General features: G+C 34.2%; 1 protein-coding gene across 3 annotated transcripts in view; it reads right to left on the bottom strand.

The window, feature by feature from the left end:
* Window positions 1-25,957, bottom strand: part of PCDH17 (protocadherin 17) — a 96,118-nt gene that overhangs the window by 13,340 nt on the left and 56,821 nt on the right. For 2 of the 3 annotated variants that reach the window (XM_038569682.1, XM_038569681.1), the window contains exon 4: window positions 7,312-7,395. The exons of the other annotated variant lie outside the window; for it this stretch is intronic. In XM_038569682.1, coding sequence (XP_038425610.1) covers window positions 7,312-7,395 — 84 coding nt within the window. The remainder of the gene's footprint in view (window positions 1-7,311; window positions 7,396-25,957) is intronic. 3 annotated transcript variants of the gene reach the window in all.

Here is a 25,957-nt window from a genome sequence, read left to right as displayed (position 1 = left end):
AATTCTTCATTAGAAAAAAATATTTCCTCTTCTTACATCTATTTCTCTCTTTTCACTCTTTCTCTAATTCGCTATTATTAATCAACTATAAAATTGATCACATATTTGAAAGATTAAATGATTCTTTGAGAAGGCCAGAAGAGGAAAGGTTTGGAAGAAAGAAGACCCTTTAGGTAACTAGGAGAGAGGTAATAAATACTTCTCAAGGCGAGGCAGAAAGCCACAAATAGGTAGATGTTGAATCTCAGAAACTTTTCCAAGTTGTTTCTGGATATCATAAAGAATAAATTACTACAGGAAATTCCTGAAAATGTTGTCTAAAATAAGCACTCTATTTTGGATGAAGATAGTGCCACCATTTCCCCACTGAATTATGGATTCTAGCATTAGCTCCCTAACTCTTATTTTTCAATCTGTCTGCCTCCATGAGATCTTTATATCTCTTGAGGATCAAGACACTGATATCATTATATATGCTTTCATGCTCCATTCCTTGAACACACAGAACTCATTATTCACACCTGAATGTTATCATTGATGTAAAGGAAGACTACACCAAGAAGATATCAAATACTATTGATAATCTATGATGAGAAAGACCACTCCTTACAAATTACTTATTTCAAAACCATTCAGACTGGAATAGAAATAAAAACTTGAAACCAAACACCCAAAACAAACCAAACAATAAAAATCCCATTCATTTTTGAGGCTGTGATGCTGGCATTCAGAATGATCCCAGGACCTAAACAGTTATGCATAATGGCTCTCGTTTGCTATAAGGTATAGAGGATTTAAGGTAACACCAGGTCTGGGGTACCTGGCCAGCTCAGTTGGTAGAGCATCTGACTCTAGATCTCAGGGTCATGAGTTCAAGTTTCACATTAGGCCTAGAGCTTATTTAAAAAATAAATAAAGTAACATCACGTCTGTATGTTAAGTACCATGTTTACATAAAAATCCAAAGTCCTCTAGTAATTATTGAGAACTTATAAAATTCAACATTTATGATTTATTTATTATAATTTCAAATAAGATAAACAAACCTGCCTGGCATATATCCACGGAAGCACAAAGGCCAGAATATTTTCCCCTCAGGGACTTTTAAAAATCAGTGACACCTCTATTGAAATTAAAGTCTACATTTAAATAATCACCTCTTTATACTTTTAAATTACAGAAAACAGCGAGTGTCCTTAAAACCCACACCTCAGCATCTATAGGTTTCTTTCTTCACGCCTACGTTTCTCCCTTTGTCCTTTTTTGACTCTACTGCATTGTGTCAAGTGTGCCAGTTTCTCCCTTTTATTTTAAGTTAGCTGCATCTGTATCTTACCCTTTATCTGATAGCTATCATCACATATGAATTAATTAATAAATCCTTGTAATTTTAGAGTCCTAAAAGGGTTAATGCAGCTTCCAAAAGAACCTGATTTATATGCAGCGATAAACTTATGCTCTGGCATGCAATAGTTAGTAAAAGCTGTTTGGTTTACAGGGGCAAATTCGAAAGTATAGCAACTTAGAAAATAGTCTGATTTTCAGACCCACGACTGTTTAAATATGCGACTATTCTTCATCTTTAAAAAGGATATTTTCTTATGCTTTTATTGCCTGTGTTAGCTAACCCCATCTCAGATAATGACACCATTTTTGATGACACAGATGAATACATCTAAAATTCAAGTCATCCTCCCAGCAAAGTGGTAATCCTGTAAGGAAGGTCAATAAAAACATGCCTATTAAGCCGAACCCTTTGCAAGAAGCAGGCAAGATAGTCTTATTAGCGTTTTTCTCCCAGGCTTGCTATCTGATTTCTTTTGGGATGTGTATCTATTTACCAGTTTAAATTTCATTGTTCATCTTATTTCTAGCACTTGTTTGTTTTCAATTGCTAGAGACAAGTACGCAGAATCGGGTGTCATTTTTAACAGTCTCAGAAAATAGAGTTAATTCAGATGCAACTAATCCTCTCCTGCTTATTATTTAGTAATCAACACCTGCCAATAGGATTTGGGAGTCCCAAAAGATAGATTTTTCAGAAAGATTTTTATATGTTTTGTATTTTCAAAGACATTCTAGTCTCCAAAAGCTTTTCATTAAATTCATAGAACTCCACTCTAGAGACAGATCTAAAGTTTCAATTCAGTTACCTTAAGTGAGATGGATATAGTTCTGAAAAAAATAGAGGGGTACCTTGCTCAGATCAGTATTTTTAAAAATACAATTTAAAAAAAAAGATTTTATTTATCCATTCATGATAGACACACACACAGAGAGAGAGAGAGAGAGAGAGAGAGAGCAAGAGAGAGGCAGAGACACAGCAAAGGGAGAAGCAGGCTCCATGCAGGGAGCCCGACATGGGACTCCATCCCGGGTCTCCAGGATCACGCCCTGGGCTGAAGGCGGTGCTAAACCGCTGAGCCACCTGGGCTGCCTAAATACAATGTTTATAAAGAAAGAAGCAATACAAAATACATTTATGTAAATATATGAGTGGGGAATATATATGAAACTATACTTCTCTGTAAGTGTGATTCCTACAAAAACTATTTTTATTGTGATTTAAATATAAACAAAAGCCGAATGTCCTTAATGCACATGCATACACATACGCAGATGACAATAAATATGTATTTTAAGCAAAAATGCCTTCTGTGAAATGAAGTTTGTCTGAAAGAACTATTAAAATTGATAGTGTTGGGATGCCTGGGTTGAGCGTCTGCCTTCAGCCCAGGGCGTGATCCTGGAGTATGGGGATCGAGTCCCTCATCAGGCTCCCTGCATGGAGCCTGCTTCTCCCTCTGCTGGTGTCTTTGCCTCTCTCTCTCTGTGTGTGTCTCATGAAAAAATAAATAAAATAAAATAAAATAAAATAAAATAAAATAAAATAAAATAAAATAAAATAAAATAAAATAAAATAAAATTGATAGTGTCCCAAAGGTAACTTTAGAATAATATACAGATAGTTTGAACCTAAACAATTTGGCCTTGATCTTACTAAACAACTCCTACCTTCAAGCTGCTAATACTGCAACAATTGTTGCTACTATTATTATGGATAGTTTTAAAATACATTAAGAGTAGGAAAGGAAGGATAACTGACATTTTAAATAAAGCCTGTTCTTGGAATTATTTCTCTGAAACCATTCTGTTCTTATTACCTTTGGTGTTCTGTAAGTTTATTGGAAGCTGATGTTTTTTATCCTGTATGATTGGGTCATCCCAAGAATGAAAATTTAAGCAAAATCAATACACTCAATAGCATGTTCTAGAGTAAATATACAGAAGTGTTTCTTGTAATGGATTTTACTGGCAATGACAAGCCATTTTTCTGTAACAGCTTTAATATTTTGTAATCATGAAAGCACACTGAAGCAATGGAGAAACTGGGAAAAGAGGTCAGGAAATTCATATATAGGAAGATAGGAGATGTGTCCCTATATATCACCCTGCTATGTAATCAAACCGAGAGTCAAAAAGCTATTGGAGGATGCTACCCTTGAATCAGAGCAAAAATAAAAATGTGTTTTTAAAGGATATGAAAGCTTATCCATACATAATGCAGTATGAACATGAAAAGGTGTCTACAGTGATGTTTTAAATACTTTCTTATCTTGGAGAGTACTTTCTGTGATTTAATTGATAATCAACCATACCTGGAGCAAAGAACAGATGATAAAAGTGAAGTGTATTTCCCATGAGTAATATTAACAGGGAAATAAATATAAATACATGAGAGCTCATTTTATTTTCAGACTTGTAATCTAAATCCAATCTAAAAAGAAATTCATATTGACATCACAAGGAGAATTCGTTGAGACAGTCTTTTTTAATTTCAGGCATGCTATATTTGAATTTTTCCCCCTAAAAATATGTATGCTCAGTCTTAGGAGAAGTGATCCTTTGTGCTGCCAAAACTATTTTTGAATAGCTGCCTAACAATTTCCATGGTCATTACCGAAAAAGGTTATACAGTAGTCCTCCCTTCTCTATGGGGATATGTTCTACACCCCCAGTGGATGCCTGAAACCATGGAATGTACCAAACCTTATATAAGCTATATTTTTGCCTGTATATACATACCTACAATAAAGTTTATTTTTCAAATTTATTTTAAAAATTAGGTACACTAAGAGATTAACAATATCTAATGATAATATAATGCAATTATAACAATATACTCTAATAAAAATTATATGAATGTGATCTCTCTCAAAATATCTTATTGTATTGTACACACCCTTCTTGTGATAATGTGAGATGATAAAATACCTATGTGATGAGATGAAGTGAAGTGAACAAGTCAAATTTGAATACTTTATTTCACAATGAATCCCTTTGCAATCTTTAGGAAAATGTCAGAAACCTTCACACTGAACCCTAAAATACCTTTAGAATGTTGTAATTATTTGAGACAATTGGAGAATGTGGAACCTGCTAGTGGACACATATTTGGGATCACAAAGTATCTGCCCAAAGAGAGACCAACTTGAATTTGAGAGAGTGTCACCTAACCTTAAATTTTTAGGTGACTTATTTTAAATTTACTAGTTCAGGTGAGTATGTTCCTTGACCTATAATTATCTAGTATTAAAACTCAACCCCCCCCCCCACCAAATAAAATGGAGTGAAATCTAACTATTTGATTTGGCAAATTTCTTTTTTTTTAAAGATTTTATTTATTATTTATTCATGAGAGAGAGAGAGAGAGAGAGAGGCAAAGACACAGGCAGAGGGAGAAGCAGGCTCCATGCCAAGAGCCTGATGCTGGACTCGACCCCGGGACTCCAGGATCACGCCCTGGGCCAAAGGCAGACGCTGAACCGCTGAGCCACCCAGGGATGCCCTGATTTGGCAAATTTCTAATAAAAGATATATTTTAGTATTTTATTCACTGAATTGATAAAAACATACATGATCACAAAAGAAAATTACCTAATTATTACTGTAAATAAGGTCATGGTGATAAGTATAATAGCAAAATAGAAAAATTATTAAGTTAGAAGTACTTGGCAAATAAAAACTTCTTATCTATTGGGAATGATGCTTTATGATTAAAAACATATATCTGCACATAATTTTGCATAAAATTCCAAATATGAATGATTCATTGTAAGATCAACCATTTATTTTAAAAGTTCACAGTCTAACATATAACTATTGAACTACTTATTATCCATACACATAAAGATTGTCTATGTAAACCGTATATTTGAGAGATAACCATGATTTAAACAAAAATATAGTTATGATTACTTTATAACACACAGATAAAATGATTATATGTGATATAATCATTCTAGTATGTTAAAAATCAAAGAAATATATATGTGCAAAAATAGGAAAAGATTATAGTCAGTGAAACTTCAGTAAGTGAGTTGTAAATTGTAGAGTTTTATTGTAGCATATATGTTGATGGAAAAAATTCACAAGCTTCACCATCTTAATACTTTAAGTGAAGGAAATAGAAGTTTTGAAATGATAAGATAACTTCCAATGCACCAGAAAACTATCAATAAAGGACTACAACTAAAAGGCAAGCATGCATATCCTTATCTATGCACCCTTTGTACCCATGATGAAAGAACATATTCCCATACCAAATGGAAATGAATGGAAGGAGCCTTGCCTAAGGACAAAAATCTTCTGGAACTATTTAGTGGATGTAAAAATAAAGGCCTAATCTACCTTGCAAAGGCCTTTGGGTTTCCTGAGGCTCAGTTCCAACTCCCAGATGACTCTGTTTCACATTAGTAGATAGTGATGGTGAAGCATAGGTGAGTACATGCACCTGTGTGTGTGCAGGAAGCATGCACGTGCTCACCAGCAGAGAGTCTATGTCAAGAGGGAGAGATTTTTAAGAACACATAGAATAATGTTCAGAAATTTAAATTCTAAAAGCCAAAATGTTTTTTTCAGTATAAATGTTATCCTTAAATTTAATTTCAATTTTTACAGAATTGAAAAAATAAAACTTTTTTTCCCAATTGATTTTAATGAATGTGAAGTCACAACTATTTAAGGATAACAGGGATGATTTTACATAGATGTGTCAGTATATGTGTAGGTACATGCACTCATGTTGTCAAACTTTCCCCCTCACTCCCCCGAATCAGACATAAATAAAACTTTCCTCACTGTAACACTGTTTAAGGACTTTACTTGAATTTTCTCTCCAATTTCCATTCATTTCCATACAGAAATAATGTAACCTCTTCTCTTTTTCTGGCATGAGTAAAGCAATACAAATGAATATAACAGTAATTGTTAGATTGGTTTAACACACATGTATATTTTTCAAGCACCACAAAAACCTGATATAAAAATTTTCTCCACTGGCTCGTTTGCCTTGTGTAGAGGTTAAACTGCTCAGAAACCAATCTAATCTCTCAAAAGCATTCAAATGACTCAGGCTTGGACTACATACAATCCAGACATAGAAAAATATAATGTGATGAACTAAAATTTCACCTGAGATACTTATTTCTTTTACTTAATCCATTCAGTCATGTCAAATTTCAATGTATTTTCCCAGAGTCTCTGAGTCCCATTCTGAACATACTTCGAAATTAAAATATATTGACAAAATTTATCAAGTTCAGAGGATTTTAATTTTGAGCTTCACTAGCTGTTGCAATTGATAGGAACTTTTTTCTGCCCTGCCTTTAGGAATCTGTAATAGGGTGATGTGTACAGATTTTACAGTCATGCGTGAAGTAGTCTTTGATACATATCCATAAAATAACACTTCTAATATGGAGTGCAATTGCCTGTCCAAAGTGGAAGAAGAATTTGTGGACTCAATTTCTTAGGTGAAACAGTTTCTTCTTCAGGCTGCAACAGTCATGTAACTTGCTCTATACCCACAACTAACACCAGAGGAAAATAATCAACCTCCTTTCCTATATCAACTCACAGTCCAGACTACCAATTTCCTCCCTAGTATATTCTACACTAACTCCAAAGTGAAATTTGTATAAGAGGTGATTTTCTTTTTACATTAAATAACTAAAGAATTGAACTACTTCAACTCACTTAAGAACAATAAATGTAAAAAAAAACTCTGATGTAAATGAATATTTAGATTCTCTTTTCAATCCTTAATGCCACACAGCTTTTCCTGAGATACTAATAGTACTGATGCAGATATAATAGAATAGAATTACTTATTTACTATACCACTTTCTCTTAAAGAAATCAAGTCTACAAGTTCTGCATTTATGTGTGTATAGTCTTACGAGTGCCATCATCTAACAAGTAAAATTCGGATCACAGAGAAGAAAGCTAGCAGATGAAGAAATTGCTCACCTGGAGGAAGCAGATCAACAGACTGAAGTCTAGTTGTGATGGTGTGTAGGGTGAGGATAGCAAAGGAAAGCAAAGTCGGGAATGCTTGAAAAATAAAATATTTTTAGTTAACAACTAGAAAAACCAAGTGGGAAAAAAGGGCCAATTGAATCATGAATCCCTCTCTACTGATTGCAATTTTTATATTAAAATCCTTTAGATTGTTCAGTCCTTAAAAGATACGGTCATTGGTATTTCCCCAGATATGTACAACTTAGTGTGATTGGAAGAAAATTACTTTGGGGGAGTATTTCAGTTTAGATGAGATAGAAACAATGCAAAATAGCTATATGAATGCCTAGGTCAATGGGAAAAATACTCTTGTGATGATGGATTCATTTATCCTAGATAAAACAAAAACCTTTCTGTAATAGCGGGTAGAAGATAAATAAGCAGGCCACCAAGTCAGTTGCAGACTGTTCTTTAATATCCCTAGAGAACAAGGCTTAATAGAAATGTTCACTGCTAGTGAAATTTCGATGTGTATTGTCTGGAACTTGAAACAACAGACTATTTGAAACTTAGCTCTTGACTCAGTCACTTAGAAACTCTTAATTTTTAGAAGCATACTGACTTTAATAATGAGAAATATGCATATTTCTGTAACAAATCCAACTTTTGTACATGTTATTTTTTGTAAAATTAAAGAGATGCTACATTTTGTTTTTGTTTTGCCTTTTAAGCACCTCTAACTTAGCCATATATGGATGTACAACTGGTCAGTTTCTTACACATGAAAAACAGAGAACGCTTTCTTTGGATCTAAATGCACAGTGAATATATGAAATCAATTGCTATCTGAAAGTCCTGCCCCCCGCCCCCCAAAAATGCCTGTTGGTAAGCAAAGTAGCTTTATTTTTTAAATAGTCTCATTTTCTTATTTTCAACCTTTATTCAACATCTGTTGCTTGCCCCTCCCCTGTAATGTAATTATGCAGGATTCCAATGTAAAACAGGTTGAGTAGTTAATAACAGGCAGCTCAAACATTTTTCCACACTGTTGCCCTGCAGATGTTTTCTTTCATTTTTTTTTCCTCTTTTCCCTGGCTTTGTGTTTAATTTGTGTATGTTTCTTTCCTATTCTTAGAGTATATTCCCATAACAGATGGAAACACCTGAAAATAAGTCTGCCTCATACACATGCTTAAGTGATGCCTATTGTGATATTTAACTCAGAATAGAGAATACAGAATATTGGTTAACAGAAAAAAAAATAATTAATCTGTAAGTCACCTTGTTACTACGTTCAATTTAAAATTCTGAAGAGACATTCTGGTTTTTGCCAAAGTAATTTGAGGGAAAGTTTATAGTCTACAACCTTCATTTATTCTTATTTTGTTACCAGACTCATTTGTCATTTTTGCATTTGACACAATTCTCTTAAGTTTTCATTCCCCAGAAATTGGATTTTTTTTCTATCCATGGATCATTTTACTATGTAAAAGGCACTTTACATTCATCTGATAATAATCCAAATTCAGTAACCAAAATCTAACATATTTCAGGTATATTCAAAATATAGCATATATTTTGAAAATAATAAAAGAATCATATAAGGTATAGAACTGTTTTGTTCAGAAAAATATATTTTATCAAAATTGGAGGAATAAAAAAAGGTATAAGCTATGTGCTGGGTTGGATACTGTCCCCCAGTAGTCCTGTGCACCAGGAACATTAGAATATGACCTTATTCAGAAAGAGGGTCCTTGCAAATGTAATTACTTAAAATGAAGTCATACTGGATTGGAGTGGGCCTTAATCCAAAGTATGATGCTCTTATAAGAAAACTGAGACACAGAAACAGTCACACCGAGAAAATGCCATGTTAGGATGGAAATAATCATTGGAGTATTGTGTCTAGCTTTGCTGCAACCATCAGAAGTCACTAGAGGCAAGAAAGGATCCTCCTCTGGAGTCATTTGAGAGCTTAGCCCTGATGATACCTTGATTTTGGACTTCTGGCCTCCGGAATAGGGAGAGAATAAATTTCTGTTATTTTCAGCCACCCAGTATATTTTGTCGTGGCAGCCCTCTAAAACTGATTTTGGTTTCTGGAAGTGATCTGCTGTTACACACCTAAAAATGTGGAAGTGACTTTGGAACTAGGAATGGTAATAAGCTGGAAGAATTTTGAGGTTCATGAGTTTTAAAAGCCTCGTTTGCCTTGAGGGGCCTGTTGCAAGAAATACAGACATCAAAAAACTTATGATTCTGCTCAGAGCTCAGTAAGAAGTAAGGAGAGCTTGAGAGAAAGTTTCTATCATCTTTGAGGATATATATATGTGGCTTTATCATCAAGCACAGAAAGTACATAAAAATATGAATGGTAAAGGTGTTTCTCATAAAGTCTCAGATGGAAATGTTATTGGGCAGTGGAAGGCAGGAAACTTGGCCAATCTTGAATGAAAAGTAGAAATTGTAATTGACGAATTTGGATACTTAGCTAGAGAGCTTTCTGAGCAAAGTATAGGAGGTATGGTCTTGGTTTCTCCTTTCTGGCTATAGTAAAATGTGAGGGCAAAGAGGTCAACTGAGGAATGAACTTTTAGGCAAAAAAGAAACCAACACCTGATTTGGAAAATCATCCGCCTATCCAGATAACATGCTCTGGAAACAAGGATGAGTGTGTAGCTAGACAGCCATTTGCTATAGAGATTAGGGTGTGATTTATGGATCCAATCAACCATCATTAGAGAAGTCAGAATTAGAGATAAGACTACTAAGGATGGATCTATGGAGAACATGTTTGTTTAAGGGTGTGGATCCCCTCAACATCCACAGAAGACAAACAGTTACCAAGAATTTTATGTAACACTGCTAACATGGACCGAAGAGGACAGAGGTGAGACAAAATGAAGGAAAAATTACTCTCAAGTGCAGCCAGAGATACAGGGACCAGGAAGAGTAGGCTACTGCCGCAGAGGGTCAAGAGGGCTTAGAGCATAGAGCACCAGGACACAGAGAATTATTCTCAGGCCCTAAAAATCTAATGGAATTTGCCCTGCTGTGCTCAACTTCCTTTAGACCAGTAACCCTTTTATTCCTTCCATTTTCTTCCATTTAGAAAGAGAGTGTCTATCCTATGGTTGTTCCACCGCTGCATTTTGGAAACAGGTAATTTCTTTTCTAGTTTGAGAGGTCTGTGGAAGGAGAGGAATGATGCCCAGGGGGGACCATACCCAGAGTCTCACCTATACCTGATTTAGATGCTGAAATGTGAGACTTTTTTAGTTGATATTTAGATGAGATATGGGACTTAGAGTTATGCTATAAAGAGTTAAGATGTTTGGGTGATATTGGGAGGGGAGATGGATTTTTTAAATGGGACAGATATGAATTTGGGGGTCCAGAGGGTAGACTGGGTTGGATACTGCTCCTCCAAAATTCATGTCCACCTAGAAAATAAAAAATGTGACCTTATTTGGAAATAGGGTTTTTGCAGACATAATCACTTAAGATGAAGTCAGTTAAGTTAATACTAGAATGAATCTAAATCCTATGACTGCTATCCTTACACGAAGAGAAACAAGGGACACAGAGACAGTCATACAAGGAGAATACCATATAACTATGGGAGTAGAAATGGGAGTGATTTGTCTACAATCGCTGGCAACTACCAAAAGCTGGGAACAGGCAAGGAAGAACTTAGTCTAGAGCTGTGAGAGTATGGCCCTGCTAATACTTTAATTTTGGACTTCTGGTCTCTAGAACTGCCAGAGAATAAATTTCTGTTTTTTTAAGCCACCCAATTACTGGCATTTTGTTACAGCAGCCCTAGGAAACTAGTACAGATTGTCAAAAACAAAACAAAACAAAACAAAACCCTTCAAAATATAAAATACCCAGATGGTAAAAAAAAAAAAAAAAAAAAAAAAAAAAAAATCGCTGTGGAGAATGACAATAGGGCAAATTAAAAAGTAGATACCAGGAAAAGCAAAATAAGATTAATATGAATGAATTAACATGTTGTCTTCTATACTATGGTTCATAAATAAACTAAATTTGGCATAAGAGATAGATGCATATGCCAGTAAAATTGATGCTGTTGAGTATAAGGCTTAAGTGAAATCATACAGGAAAAATATGTGTGTGTGTGTGTGTGTGTGTGCGTGTTTGTGTGAGATTATTCAAATTTTATGAAGTATTTTGAAATAGAATATTTTCTTAAAATTCCTGCAAATTAATAGCTCTCTGTGCTTATTTTCTAAGATTGCTAAGACTTCTCACTTCAGTGTCTATTACTTTTGATTTGTGTGTATATTAATCACATTTTTGGTACCATGTGTATGGCAGCTTTGCTTAAAATTTTCATGCAAATAAATGGGGTTTTAAACAAAATGTGACTGTAGGTATGTACACATAGGTGCATGAGTATTTAGATTAACAATAAAAGAAGTCTCTTGTAAGGAGAAAGCATATCTTCACATATGTAAATATGGCTTCGAATACATGCTTGTTTTTAGTCAGAAATTTACTTAGCATTATCTGAAGGCATATATTAATAAATTTTTCCACTTTTTTAAGAAAATGAACTCATAAAAATCAAAATAGTTTTTATACTTATATGGGTGACATTTGACTTAATTTTTCATTTAAGGGGAAAAAATAAGGCAGAAATATATTTCCCTTAAGAAATACAATATTGGGCAGCCCGGGTGGCTCAGCTGGTTAGCGCCGCCTTCGGCCCAGGGCGTGATCCTGGAGACCTGGGATCAAGTCCCATGTTAGGCTCCCTCTGCCTGTATCTCTGCTTCTCTCTCTACTTGTTTCTCGAATAAATAAATAAAATCCTTAAAGAAAAAAAAAAAGAAATACGATATTTGAGGCTTGCCTGGGTGGCTCAGTTGGTTAAGTGGCTGCCTTCGGCTCAGATCATGATCTCAGGGTCCTGGGATAGAGCCTCATGTCAGGCTCCCTGCTCAGTGGGGAATCTGCTTCTCCCTCCCACTCATGCTCTCTCTCTCTCACAAATAAATAAATAAAAATTTTTAAAAAAGAAATATAATACATTTCACCAAGAGATTCTGCACATTAGCAAAAGTTACATGAATTATTAGCAAAGTATTTCTTTTTAATAATTGAGTACACACATGCACAAAAACATAGTTTCCCTTGGGGTTTTATGTCCCAGCATATTAATAAGTCATCTTTTTTTTTTTGGTAAACACTTACCTTAGTCCTTTTGGGGTATTATAACAAACTACCATAGACCAATGATTATAAACAACAGAAATTTATTTTCACAGTCCTGTTAGCTAAAGGTCCAAAACTCAGCCACCTGCAGACTCGGTATTTGGAGAAGACCTACTTATTGGTTCATGGAAAGCTGTCTTTTCTCTATGTCCTCACATGGGAGAAGGGGGGCTATTATAAGGCCATGAATCCCATTCTTGAGGGCCCCACCCTCATGACCTAATCTTCTCTCAAAAGCATCATACTAAACATTAGGTTTCAGTATATAAAATTTGGAAGGACACAAACATTCAGTCTATAGCCACACTCTTCTTCATGAAAGGAAACAAATGCTGTGAGAGGGGAAAAATTAAATATCAAAGAGTTCTACAAAGAAATGGAACCAAATCTCATACCTGGTGTTTTGGAACCACCTAAAAATGAATTATATATTATTATATATATATAATATACATATATTATATCTCAGTGTATGTTAGTTATTGGGTATTCATGTGCGCTTTGCAAGTGAACAGTCTAAGAATGGATCTAAGTTACAGATCTCTCAAAGTGGTTGAACCTAATGGTGTATAAAAACTGACATTAGTATCTTACACATAAATGCAAGAAATTTATCTTTCACTGTTTTGTTATACTGTTCCAAAGTAGAATATTTCTGTCATTTTATTTCAGTTTCTTTAAATGAAAAATCAATGTATGCTTTATTGCGGCATAGCAAATTACCCCCTGTCACTTTATCTCAAATAATGTCTTCTAAGTACCATACCTACATCTTAGGTTTCAGTGGCTTCTTGGTAGGGATTTGAGTCACCGAGCTGAGCTTTACAATAGCAAAGAGCTATTAAATTAATTTTTCTTTGCTATTTGGCTCTCAATCATTATGCTGACCCAGAAAAAGAATGCAAAATTAAATTTTCAAAACTGATTTATAATATCAGAACTATAATCAAAGGGAAACAATACTTGGTACACTTTGGGTTTTCTACAAAAGTTCAGCTGACTATTAGACTGCTTTAGTGAGCAGATTTTATAATCTGTAATTCTCACCAAAAAGCCATGAAGGCATAATAGGCCATGTAATCATCATTATCTTTGACGATGGCTACAGAGAAGAGGGAAATCATTTAATCCATGTGACTTTGATGTCAAAACAAAATGGCACACTGACAGGTACAGGCTAGGTTATGATTAAATTTCAGAAATTACAAACCTATGTAGCTGAATTCTCATTCATTTTAGTCTTGTAATCAGAGGACAGGTATTTAAGAATATTAAAATACCCAACTAGGTCAGAAGAAAGTCTTATCTGAAAATTCTCTGTGAATTTTCTTAATTCAACAACAATAACAATAACAGTAAAAAAGAAAAAAGGTAAGTCAACATTCTTATTACAACAGAAAGCAAACATCACTAGAGCGCTGTGCAAGCAAAAAATGCATGAGCTTACATATATGCCACAAGCACAGATGAGTTATATTGTGAAACTTTATTCCTTATTCTGACTTTGGACTTCAAAATGTATTTCATTACATAAAAAAGCCATAGTAAAATAGATTCTGAGTTTAGTTTACAAAAACTTGCTTAACTCGTAGGGTGGCTGACTATAGTACTGAGCATACTAATTCTGGCTTTAATTTGAAGTCCTAGCAACAAGGAACAGTAAAACATAATAGGAAGTGGAGAAGGAACAGAGCTGGTTCCCTCCAGTCCAGACACTGGAGTGATTCTATGAGAATATATGAGTAAGAGTTTGTCTTCTTCCAGTCTCCTTTGTTCTCTCCTGTATTTTCCCTCCATTTAACACACTTTCTCCCACTTTTGAATTTATTAGACTTCCCTTACTTTCCCAATCAAGAAATACCATATTGGTTTATTTACTTCCTCAGTAAGTTTGCTATGCTCCCAAACTGCTTAAAGATTTCTTCCTTCCTCAAGAAAACTCTCCTTCAGGCCACGCAGTTCATATCTGGTATATGTTACGCATACAAACATGAAAGCAACCCGATTAACTTTATCCAAATTCAGGCGACTTAATAAACCCCTAATTCCCTCAATATTTAGAGAAAAATAAGGCACCTTTTGTGACCTTTTTAATGAATTTCTTGGCCAAAGAGTCCATGTCTTTACAAAAAATGGTAACATTTACAAAACTAGTTAACTGTCTGGTCTGTGAAAATTGATCAAAGTAAGCTGGGGGCATGAAAACACGAGCAAAGCAGAACACACAAATGCACACGTGCACCTGCATTCACACAGATGCATACACACTTTTATAGAGAGACAGAAAGGCCAGTGTCACATGGGAGCCTGCCAGCATCCCTGGCTGGGCCTGCTTCTAATAGCTATTTCCTTTTCCCACTTTTTGAAGGCACAGTCAGCAGCAGGGGTTCAGAATGTGGCAAAGACAATGAGGAAGGGAGAGTGTTCTGTGTATGTGGGTCATTTATAAATCAGGCACTGCCTGTCTTGCTACATGCAGCTGCATATGACACTGCTGAGTTCTTTCACTACTCAGAGAGCACAATGCAGGCAATGAGAGAGCAGTCCTACCATCTTCGTCTCCAGCTATCTGCTCTGTGTGAGAAGTTGAAAATTTCAACCTTTAAAACTGCATTCTTACAAATATAAATAATATTTGGCGGTTAAGAATAGTGAGGAAGGGCAGAGATTGAATTTGGCAAACCCCATAGCTGGATCTGAAGTCTCACTGCACTTATTCTGGATCAAATCACTGAACTTCAACGTTCCTTCATTCTTCATCTGCAAAATGGGGATATCCTCATTGGGCCGTTTTGAAGATTAAAGGAGCACATGCATGCAAAGCACTTAGAACAGTTCACAAAAACAACTCAGTGGACGATGCCAGGAAGTTATAATGCCAGGGCAGTGCTGGCAAGTCAAAGAAAGTACAATAAAATTTGTACACAGACTCAGTGTGAATGAGGAGCTTGCTGGAAGTGAAAGCCACTCATCTTGGGGCTCAATGTTTTAATATTACAGAGCAAAACATACATTACTGTTGTCACTTTTATTTTTAATATGGTCAATATAATACATCTCACCCTAAATTCAAGCATAGAACGAGTAATACACATAATCTTTTTGGAGTGGTATTAATTTATACTGTTGCAGTGGAAAGGTCAAAAATATATGATTTTTTTCCTCTAGTGCATTTTGGGAATGAATGGAATCAGAATGTCTGAAACAATGATGTCTGTGCTTCTCTAAGAGGAAAGTACATTCAGGATACACAAGGTAATTTGATAAACTATGAAAGATGATGCTAGTTTTGGTTTTTCTTTGGTTTTTTTAATTAATCAAATACCAGTTTGAACAATTATTTCCACTACATCTTAATGTTGGGAAAAAATAATGAAGAAGGTTTATTTTTTGTTTGGCCTTTTTTTTTAAGAGTTTTTTTTTTAAGTAATCTCTATACTCTCTGTAGAATTTGAACTCAGAACCTCAACCAAGATCAAGAGCCTACTGTACCTACTGAACCAGCTAGGAGCCCTTGTTTGGCCTTCTATTCATTATTCACATATGGTTTATTAACATTCAAAGAAATAGTGAGTAAAAAATACATCTTATTTAACTCTTAATTGAACATTGTGGAAAGAACTTTATTTTCAGAATTGCTTGCCTGAAATTTTCTTAAGATCTATTTCACATTTTCACGTGTATGACTTACTTCTCACATACAGAATAAGTTACATTGATACACTTGTTTTATATTTTTCCAAAGGTATTTGGACAATATCAATATACCTTTAAACAAAGCAAGTATTCACTCCCACAATCAAGCCATCTTTTAAGTCAAGCATACTCATCCAAACTCTTTTCCTTTTTTTTTTTTTAAGATTTTATTTATTCATGAGAGAGAGAGGGAGAGAGAGAGAGAATGGCAGAGACACAGGCAGAGGGAGAAGCAGGCTCCATGCAGGGAGCCCGATGTGACACTCGATCCTGGCTCTCCAGGATCACGCCCTGGGCCTAAGGCAGGCGCTAAACCCCTGAGCCACCCAGGGATCCCTCCAAATTTCTTTCCTAGCAACTATTGTTTATATGCATACACAGTCTTTGTGTAGTTTGAATCTCAAAGGAAATGTAATTATGTGTGGTAATTTATATTTTAGGGATGAGAGGCTTAGAGATTGTGCAATAAAATGTCCTTATTTTCCAGGTAAGAAAACTAAATTCAGAACAGTTAGTAGCAAAATAAAAATTACTCTCCTAATCCCAAGTACAGTTCTTTTCCCTTAATCTATGTATTTATACATTTTTCTTTTTATGTTGTGTTTTTGTAGTAGTCACCCATAAAAAACAGATGACCACATAACATGTCCAAGCAAGGGTATTTCTGAAAGTGACAGAGACCACTATTAATGATTATGTCTGGACAACAGGTGTATACAGAGATTTTTTCTGGGTAAATAATGACAAATGATAATCTATCTATAAAGAAAGACTAAGTTTAGCATCCTCTGATATGTTTCTGAAAAGGTCATTTAAATAATAAAACAAATAAAAACCTTCTTTGGGATCAGTAATATTAACATTTATTCTAGATACTAATATGAATTTTTATTATTTAAAACTGGAAAACGATAGCATATTTATTGACTGTATTAAAAGATGTTTCATCTACATACATAGAAAAGTGCAGTAGAAAATCCTTACGGCATGGGGTGCCTGGGCTCAGTTGTTTGGGCATTCAACTCTTGATTTTATTTCAGGTCATGATCTCAGGGTCGTGAGATCAAGCCTGGTGTTGGGATCCATGTAGGGTACGGAGCTTACTTAAGATTCTTCCTCTCCTTCTCCTTCTGCCCCACCCCTTACTCGGAAAGAAAGAAGAAGAAAGAAAGAAAGAAAGAAAGAAAGAAAGAAAGAAAGAAAGAAAGAAAGAAAGAAAGAAAGAAAGAAGATGAAGGACGAGAAGAGAGGAAGGAAGGAGCTAGTTCATTACGCTTACCTCCCTCCTCCTCCGCTTCCAGCCTCTCCCTCCATCAAACATCCCCCCCTTCCCTCCCTCCCCTCACCTCATCTCCATCCCTCCCTCCCTCCCTCCTCCCTCCCTCCCTCCCCCCCCCTCCCTCCTCCCTCCCTCCCTCCCTCCCTCCCCTCCTCCCTCCCCCCTACTGAAAAAGGAAGAAAAAAAGAAAAAAGAAAATCTTTGCTGGTTTGTGAGAAAAATCCTTAATACCACAAACAAAAATAAGGGAATGTTAGGGAAATCCACACAAAATAAGAGCTAATCAAAAACCTTTAAACCAAATTAAGAGTTCTAAAAAAGACTAGTGATAAAAACATGCCTTAAAAAAATCAAATAAATAAAACAGCTAGTAAAAAACAACAAATAAAAAAAGAGGAGGAGGGATCCCTGGGTGGCTCGGTGGTTTAGCACCTGCCTTTGGCCCAGGGCGTGGTCCTGGAGTCCTGGGATCGAGTCCCGGGTCGGGTTCCCTGCATGGAACCTGCTTCTCCCTCCTCCTGTGTCTCTGCCTCTCTCTCTCTCTCTCTCTCTCTCTCTCGAATAAATAAATAAAATCTTAAAAAAAAAAGAGAGAGAAGGATAAAAAGGCACTAGATCCAGAATGAAAATGCAAGTATGCAAAGAGACTGTATGAATTAATCATACAAAACAGAAGGGAGAAATATAATGTGCAAATTTGATGAAGCGATTCTGGTGGTGCTCACTTGAGTAATCAAAGAATGACAGATCAATAATTAAAATTAGAAAGAACTGAAAGAATAGTTTCTTTAAAATTCAGGAAATTAATAGAAAGGAAACCTCACCCCCTTTTTTTTTAATTTGGGGAAGAAACAAACCAGAAATATGAATAATTTCACACACACACAAACTTTAAAAACACAAATCAATGAAACATAACTAAATATAGACTCTCTAATATCTCTTTTGACACAACATCAATGCCTACAAGGGAATGCACACATTACAATAATACACGCTGAAACCATTCAAATGTACCATGGCTAGTAATTATCTAGGACACTAAAAGATCCTGGCAAAAGTTAATCTAATAAATCTGCCATTATCTTTAATACTTCAAATCTGCGCCTTGAGCTAAACAGTTGTCAGAACAGAGCTCTGTTTACATAGAACTGAATCAGAGTGGGGAAATAAAGATGTCAAGGCTTTTCCATTTTTTTTTTCCCTTTCGGTTGTTGACATGAAATGATTAGCTGGTACATTTTATTCTGACTTTCCACACGGTGCCAAAGATCGCTTTTTCCCCCCTCCTAAATATGCTACATAACGTGAAGGTGACTGCTCATTTGAGTTCTTCAGCTCTGAAAACTGGCTTTGGCAGTATTCAAGGCCATTCTACACGGCAACATTTCTGATCATTATATCTCTATGACCTGAATCAATCAGCTTCAGGATGAGAAGCAGTATGTTGGAATATTTTTCGAAAGGATCATATTATTTAATGATTTCTGTAAAACAGGTGATTTCATTTCACTAGATAATACTCAAAATTAGTACTGTAAATTGTTCAAAACACAATACAGTGCTCTTTGGTGTTTTCAGGAACATAAGCAGAAATAATTGCCTGCTGTTTCCTGGAAGATTAAGAGAAAGTAGTATGAACTTTATAAAACATGAAACACCGATGTTGGAACCTTGATTTTCCTTCAAAACTGTTTGACTCTGTGCAGGCAAATGTTCTATAATCTCGATTTCTCTATCAGGTCAACAAGAAAAGTTCCTCTGAGTATGTCTCAGTAATGGTAGCTAATATGAATGATTATATGTTGTTAAAGAAAAACTAAGCAAAACAAACAAAAACCACAAAACCCTCTCCTCTTTCTATATGTATCTTCTCATATTTATACATTCTTTACATATTTATACATACATACAGAAATGAAACCAATCAATTCGGAACATTTTATTAGGTCAATGATGCCACAAAATACATCAGGTTAAGGTAAAAATCCACTTAATGAAATTTCTGTGTACACTCTTAACATCATAATTACATTTTACTGCTTTATCAAGATTATGGGTGTTCACCTTCATGGAATTTAGATGCTCCACTGTTATGACTTGATTATGCATGGAAAGAACTGGAGAATACCTGAAATACTGAAGCATATTTTCATGTATTTGAAGGAATGATGGAAAGATAAGTGGGATTATGATCTATTTGATTTCATATAACAAAGAAAACTTAAATTCATTTAATGTGAAATACCAACGACTTGTAGTATCAGTTCTGTTTTGTTTCTGACCCCCTTTTCAACTTTCTTTGTAGTCTTAAAAAAATTCAGTTTTGTTTTGAGCTGTAGGATGAGGATGCTAAATATATAGACCCTGTGTTTTATTTCGTTATTAGTATTCTATGATCTTAAAAAAAATTTAGAATACTTGACTTTTGATTCTATATAGAGAATATATAAAGATGGTCATTCTTATCCAAGCAGTGTGATTTGGTAACAAGTGGTTCATTGCACTTCTGGTAGAAATGCATTTATAATAAACCTAAATAGCAGATAATGTGGTAACAGAGCTATTCATGTTGGATATGAGGCAGTTGGCTTCTTAACAACATTTTCCATATTCTGCTTATTTGGCAAAATCTCTGCATTTTTTTCTGTATGAGTTGTATAAAGTACATGTTACATTAACATAAATCTGAAAAGATAGCTTGTAAAACTAATATCCTGTCAGGAATAAAGAGAATCATCTTAGATTTCTAGCATGAAACACTCATGCAAAAATTTGCTAAACTGCTATTCTGTAACATGGCTAATATACATAAAATAATTTTATTTTATGAATAAATAAGAACTACTCTGTATAGGCATGAGGTGTAGAAAGAGTGGAAAGCCAACCTGAATTCATCGGTTTTCAACTTAATGAAAACAAGTGCATGTAGCTCAATGGAGAGGGGGCACCTGAAAATGTAAGCAGGTACCTAAATGAATGGAAGATTGTCTCTATAAAAAAATGGATCCTCTACCATAAGGAAAGCAAATGACTCCTCTAAAAAAGTAAAGTTTTAATAATGAATAAAAACAAATAAAGGATAAAAGTTAAAGCCACACAAATGATTACACTTGATGCAAGTATTTCCTAATGATTTAAGTCTACTTAAAAATCCAAAAAAAAAAAAAATGAGAATTATTTAAAACAAATCAAGTGGGCAATTATTAGTTTGTTGAGAGTGTCAATCAACTCTGGACGTGGGAGGAATTTGAGTAGATGAAAGCACCGCCAACCTTCATATTTGACTCCTTTCTTCTATTAACATAGATAAAAACTTAAGCAGTTTCACTGTCATTTAGAAGAAAAATGTTTTTTACCTCAATGTGAATTTCAATTTATAATTCTTCTAATCTCTATTGTTAACACTCAAAATGTGTGAAATCTTATACCTTGCTTAAAAAAGAGAACCACTAACTTCATTATTCAATATAAATGATAAAAATAAATTTAAATCTCACTATTAATGCTTTGAAATATGTAATATATTTTGCTCAATACTCTTTAAGACTGAGTGCAAAGAATTAACTTTAAGACATTTAAAAATAGCCAAATTATTTCCCTTATTTTTTTGTCTGCAAAAAAGTATATATCTTTATTTTCTTCTGTTAAAATAATCTATCTGAAGTAACATTGACATTTTCTAATTGTATTCTAATACAATTTTCTATTCACATAATATGATTTTTCTTTCTTAAAGTGTTAGGACTAAATAAATTAATTTATAGGAAATTATAAACCCATTCTTGAAAATTTACAAAATAAGAATTTGGTCCTTGAAAACTGAGGACTCAAACAATTTTATGCCATCTGCAGTTTTCTTTTTGTGTTCTAGAATCAAATTGTATTTTCATAAAATGTTGTCTGTTAAAAGTTAAAGGTAACTGGTTTAGAAAACCAAGGTAATAGTTAAAAATAAAATATAAAGATCAACCATCTATTCTTGTGTCTTGGTAAGAACAACTCTTATAATATCATATATGTATGTATAGAGCTTACAAACTGTGTTCACATTTATCGGTACGCTTGAACTTCATCTCTAAAGAAGATGGGGGCATTGCTATTCTTTCAAGAGGATCCTGAAATCCAGCCTTAAAAGAACAAATGGCAAAAATAATCCAGAATCCAGGTTTTCTTCCTCACTATTTACTTCTACATGAACCAAGATATCCTGAGCAGACTTAAAGTACAAGAATAATTGCAAAGCCATAATCCCTCTTTTAGTAAAGTGGAAATAACATCTAAATTACAGAAGTTTTATCTGTGAGGACAGTGATGATATTTGTAAAGTGTTTAATACAAAGTAGAGATGTGATAAATGGCAAAGAGGTAGTCTACTGCTTTGTTCCAAATTTTCCCATCCAAAATTAACTTTATTTCAGAAAAGCTTAGTCGGGGAAGGGGAATGATAACCAGCAGGCTATATCTTTAAAATGAGTTGATTTTTACTGAAATAGTTGTAGTAAATACAATTTCCCCTGAAGACATAATTTATCTTTGGAAACCAGTCTTTTCCTTTCCTTCTTGCCCTCCCTCTTTCATCCTTTCTCCCTTCCTTCCTTTTCTTTTCCCTTTCCTTTCTTTCTTCCTTTCCTTCTTCCTTCCTTCTTTCTTTCTCATTTGTAATCTTACTTTTATCTTGTATGTTTTTATATGACATATTTTTTTTTTTCTATCAGCATCTCAAAACCAAGGAGCTGGAGCTAGTATTGATAATAAAAGGCAGATTTTCATTAACTAAATGTGATCATGCCCCTCCTTTTTGAGAACTACTTAATTTCTTAAGATGTAAATTATTATTATATTTGGAGCCATTTTTTTTAAGACTTAGTATTTTGAAAGAGAGAGAGTGAGCGTGTGCATGCACACCGGAGAATGAAAGGAGGGGCAAAGGGAGAGAGAATCTTAAGCAGGTTCTGGGTTGAGTGTAGAGCCCAATCTCAAGAAAGTCACCTGAACTGAAAGCAACAGTCTGCTGCTTAACCGACTTTGCTACCGAGTGTGCCTGGAGCCACTGTTTTATACCAGGTAGCTCACAACAGAGAAAAAGCAATTCAACTTCTCCGTCCGCATACACTCAGTTTTAACTTATTTGGAAAAGAAAAACAGAGTTGATTTCATTTCTTGCAGACAGAAAGAAACTGTTTTCAAAATTATATTCAATTGAATAATTGAAGTTTTCACTTACTGGAACAAAAATGTGTCCTACTTAGCAGGTATGCTGAGCAGGAATCAACTAGTTAATAATATATAAAACACTAAAGTCTATATAGCTCAAAGGCCAATATCTTTCTACTCCTCATCAGGGAATTACAGAAACATCCTGACCCAGCTCTCTGGACACACAGGAGTTCCATCCTGATTCAGATCCTTGATTAATATACTCTAGAATGATACATCTGGCAATGGCCTACATAGGATCTCTCTGAGGACTAGGGAAAAAATAGATTCTATTAAAATAGAACAATTATACTACCATATATTGTGACTGTATTTCGGTTTGCAGCAAAACAAAATGAAAAAAAAAAGGTTAAAAATTTTAAAATAATCAAATGCTGATCTCAGGAGACTTCAGGATAACATTAAAAAATGATAAAATTTACCTTCATATTGCTTATTTTAGAGACTAAAACTACTACTTCGTGTATTTATTCAACAATCAATAAAAACTTCATTTTGAAGGTTAAAATTTTGCTTCTAACTTCTGAATTAGCTAATGCTTCATGACACTTTTCTTAATACTGAACATTCAGTTCTAGAGGAAATCCCTGCATGTAAGAGGAAGACTGACACCAGGATTGCCCTTCATCCTCATTGATTACTTTACACATTCATTACTTTCCAAATTCTAACAATTGCTTTGTATGATGGTAAATCTGCAAGGCATTGCTGAACATAATTTTATACACAAAAAAGTAGCTATTATAATGTAGGAATTGCATTGCACTCCAAAAATATTGCAGAAAGAACCCTCCTCCAACAGCCATTTTTAGTAATAAACACCTGTGGCTGAGAAAATATAGCATGAGGAGTCATACAGTTGACCTGGTCTACCTACTTCTAGCATTTACATCTAAATAACTAGCATCAGAGTAGGACCAATTTTATTTGCATCTAACTTGACCCAGAAAAAATATATAAAACTTGACTATAAAATATCCAGGACGTGTTGCCATCAATTATCTGCACATTCCTGATATGCCATTCTTTAAGCACATGGACTAAAAAATATACCTCACTGAGTATTGCAATATGGCTTCTAAAATGTATGCGTCTATGATCTATAAATTGGAAGTATTCTTACAAACTATTTTGATTTTAGTCTCTGAAAACACAGCTTAAATTATTATAAAAGAATATAGAATATGAAACTATAAAAATGTAATAAGTTTTTAGATTTTCTTCTTAAATAGGGGATTTATAAACTGTGTTCTTTTTTTCTTCTTAAATAAGGGATTTATAAACTGTGTTCTTTTTTTTTCACAATACGTATATCCTAAAAAGACAGTAAAAGATTACAAAATGTGAGAAAGTAGTATAAAAGACTTATATAATTAAGAAAACGCTTTTTTGACTGAAGTGAAGAGCTATGTAATAATTTAATCTTTCTTATAAAAGATATTTCTGAGGGCAGCTTGGGTGGCTCAGCGGTTTAGTGCACCTTCAGTCCAGGTTGTGATCCTGGAGTCCCGGGATCGAGTCCTGCATCGGGCTCCCTGCATAGAGCCTGCTTCTCCCTCTGCCTGTGTCTCTGCCTCTCTCTCTTTGTGTCTCTCAAGAATAAATAAATAAATAAATAAATAAATAAATAAATAAATAAATAAATAAAATCTTAAAAAAAAAGATATTTCTGAGTAATTGAAAATTAAATAAAGCAATCATCAATGCTAAATTATTGTATCACCACCATGATATTTGAGATAGTAAGATCCAGATGATTTCAAGCAATTTAATTCACCATTAAAGTATGGTGAATTAAAGTATATAGGTATACTTTAGTATACCATATAAAGTATATAGGATCCATCTCTACTCTGATCAACCTGTAATTCCTCTAATAATATGCTCAAACTTTAAAAAGATAAAACATGAAAGACCAATGCAAAAATTTTTAGTAGGCCTGAATTTGAAAATTTGAGTATTATTTGAGAAAATGTTTTCTGTGTCCTAACTCCTTGATATATTTATGAAAGTAAATGAACATATCAGTTTCCTTTAAAATAATTTTTCCCCTCACATAATATTTTAATTCACAGGAGGTTATAACACTTAAACAGGAAAAAATGTTGATTTGTATTTCAAATGTTCTCTTTTCTTGTTTTATTTTTTTTTATTTTTATTTATTTTTTTTATTTATTTATTTTTTATTTATTTATGATAGTAACAGAGGGAGAGAGAGAGAGGCAGAGACACAGGCAGAGGGAGAAGCAGGCTCCATGCACCGAGAGCCCGACATGGGATTCGATCCGGGGTCTCTAGGATCGCGCCCTGGGCCAAAGGCAGGCGCCAAACCGCGGCGCCACCCAGGGATCCCTCTTTTCTTGTTTTAACAGCAGTAATTTCCTTGGTATTCGAAAATTGTGAACATACCTTAAAATGGAAGTATTGACAAGAGTCACATCCCTTGAAATGAGGAGTCAGGAACTATACCCTCCAATCTAATCTGTGCCATGGATTTCTTTTGGGTATGGTGAAGCTGAGAAATTCTACTGTTTCTATTTCTTTAACTGACGAAATTCCTAAGCCTCTTAAGAGTTTATTTATTAGAGAAATGGATATAAAATTCTTTAATTATAAAACAAGTTCAAATAAAGATAAAATCAGATATTGTATCACATAGATTATCTTCCCGCTGAATATATATGTTTAAATACACATAATATTTGTTTTTTTAATTGGAATGCTAACTTGGAAAATGAGATTTTCTTTTATGGAATGAGCTAGAAAAATTAAATAAGCATTTTTTTCCTCCCCTTTAGAAGGAACAGTATGAACAGGAGATTAAAAGAAGAAGAGAAACAAAGCAATAAAAGTACTAATCTAGAGTAAGTGAATGTGAAAATACAAGTTAATTTGTGTTCTTCCCTTCTATTATAAATTATATTAATTCATCGAGCATTGCCATTTTTAGAGATGCCTTCCAATAAATGGATATGAAATACATACAGCATTTTAGAATTCCCAGATGTAACTATTTTACATTAAGTAAAATATTTAAATTACTATAGAAGAAACTAGCTGTACTAGTTTATGGCACATCTTAATTCATTTTAATAAAAGGCTTTTAAAGTTTTATTTCATTGTAAGACTGCCAAATATCACCCTAGTTAACTTCAAAACATTAATAATATTACAAAAGTAAAAAGTAAACTAATACAGATAAAATTAACTGTTGATAAA

The sequence above is a fragment of the Canis lupus genome, chromosome 22, assembly GCF_011100685.1.
Source record: "Canis lupus familiaris isolate Mischka breed German Shepherd chromosome 22, alternate assembly UU_Cfam_GSD_1.0, whole genome shotgun sequence".
In the NCBI taxonomy this organism is placed as follows: Eukaryota; Metazoa; Chordata; class Mammalia; order Carnivora; family Canidae; genus Canis; species Canis lupus.
The sequence above is the reverse complement of the archived record's forward strand: the minus strand, read 5'-3'. Positions and strand labels throughout refer to the sequence as shown.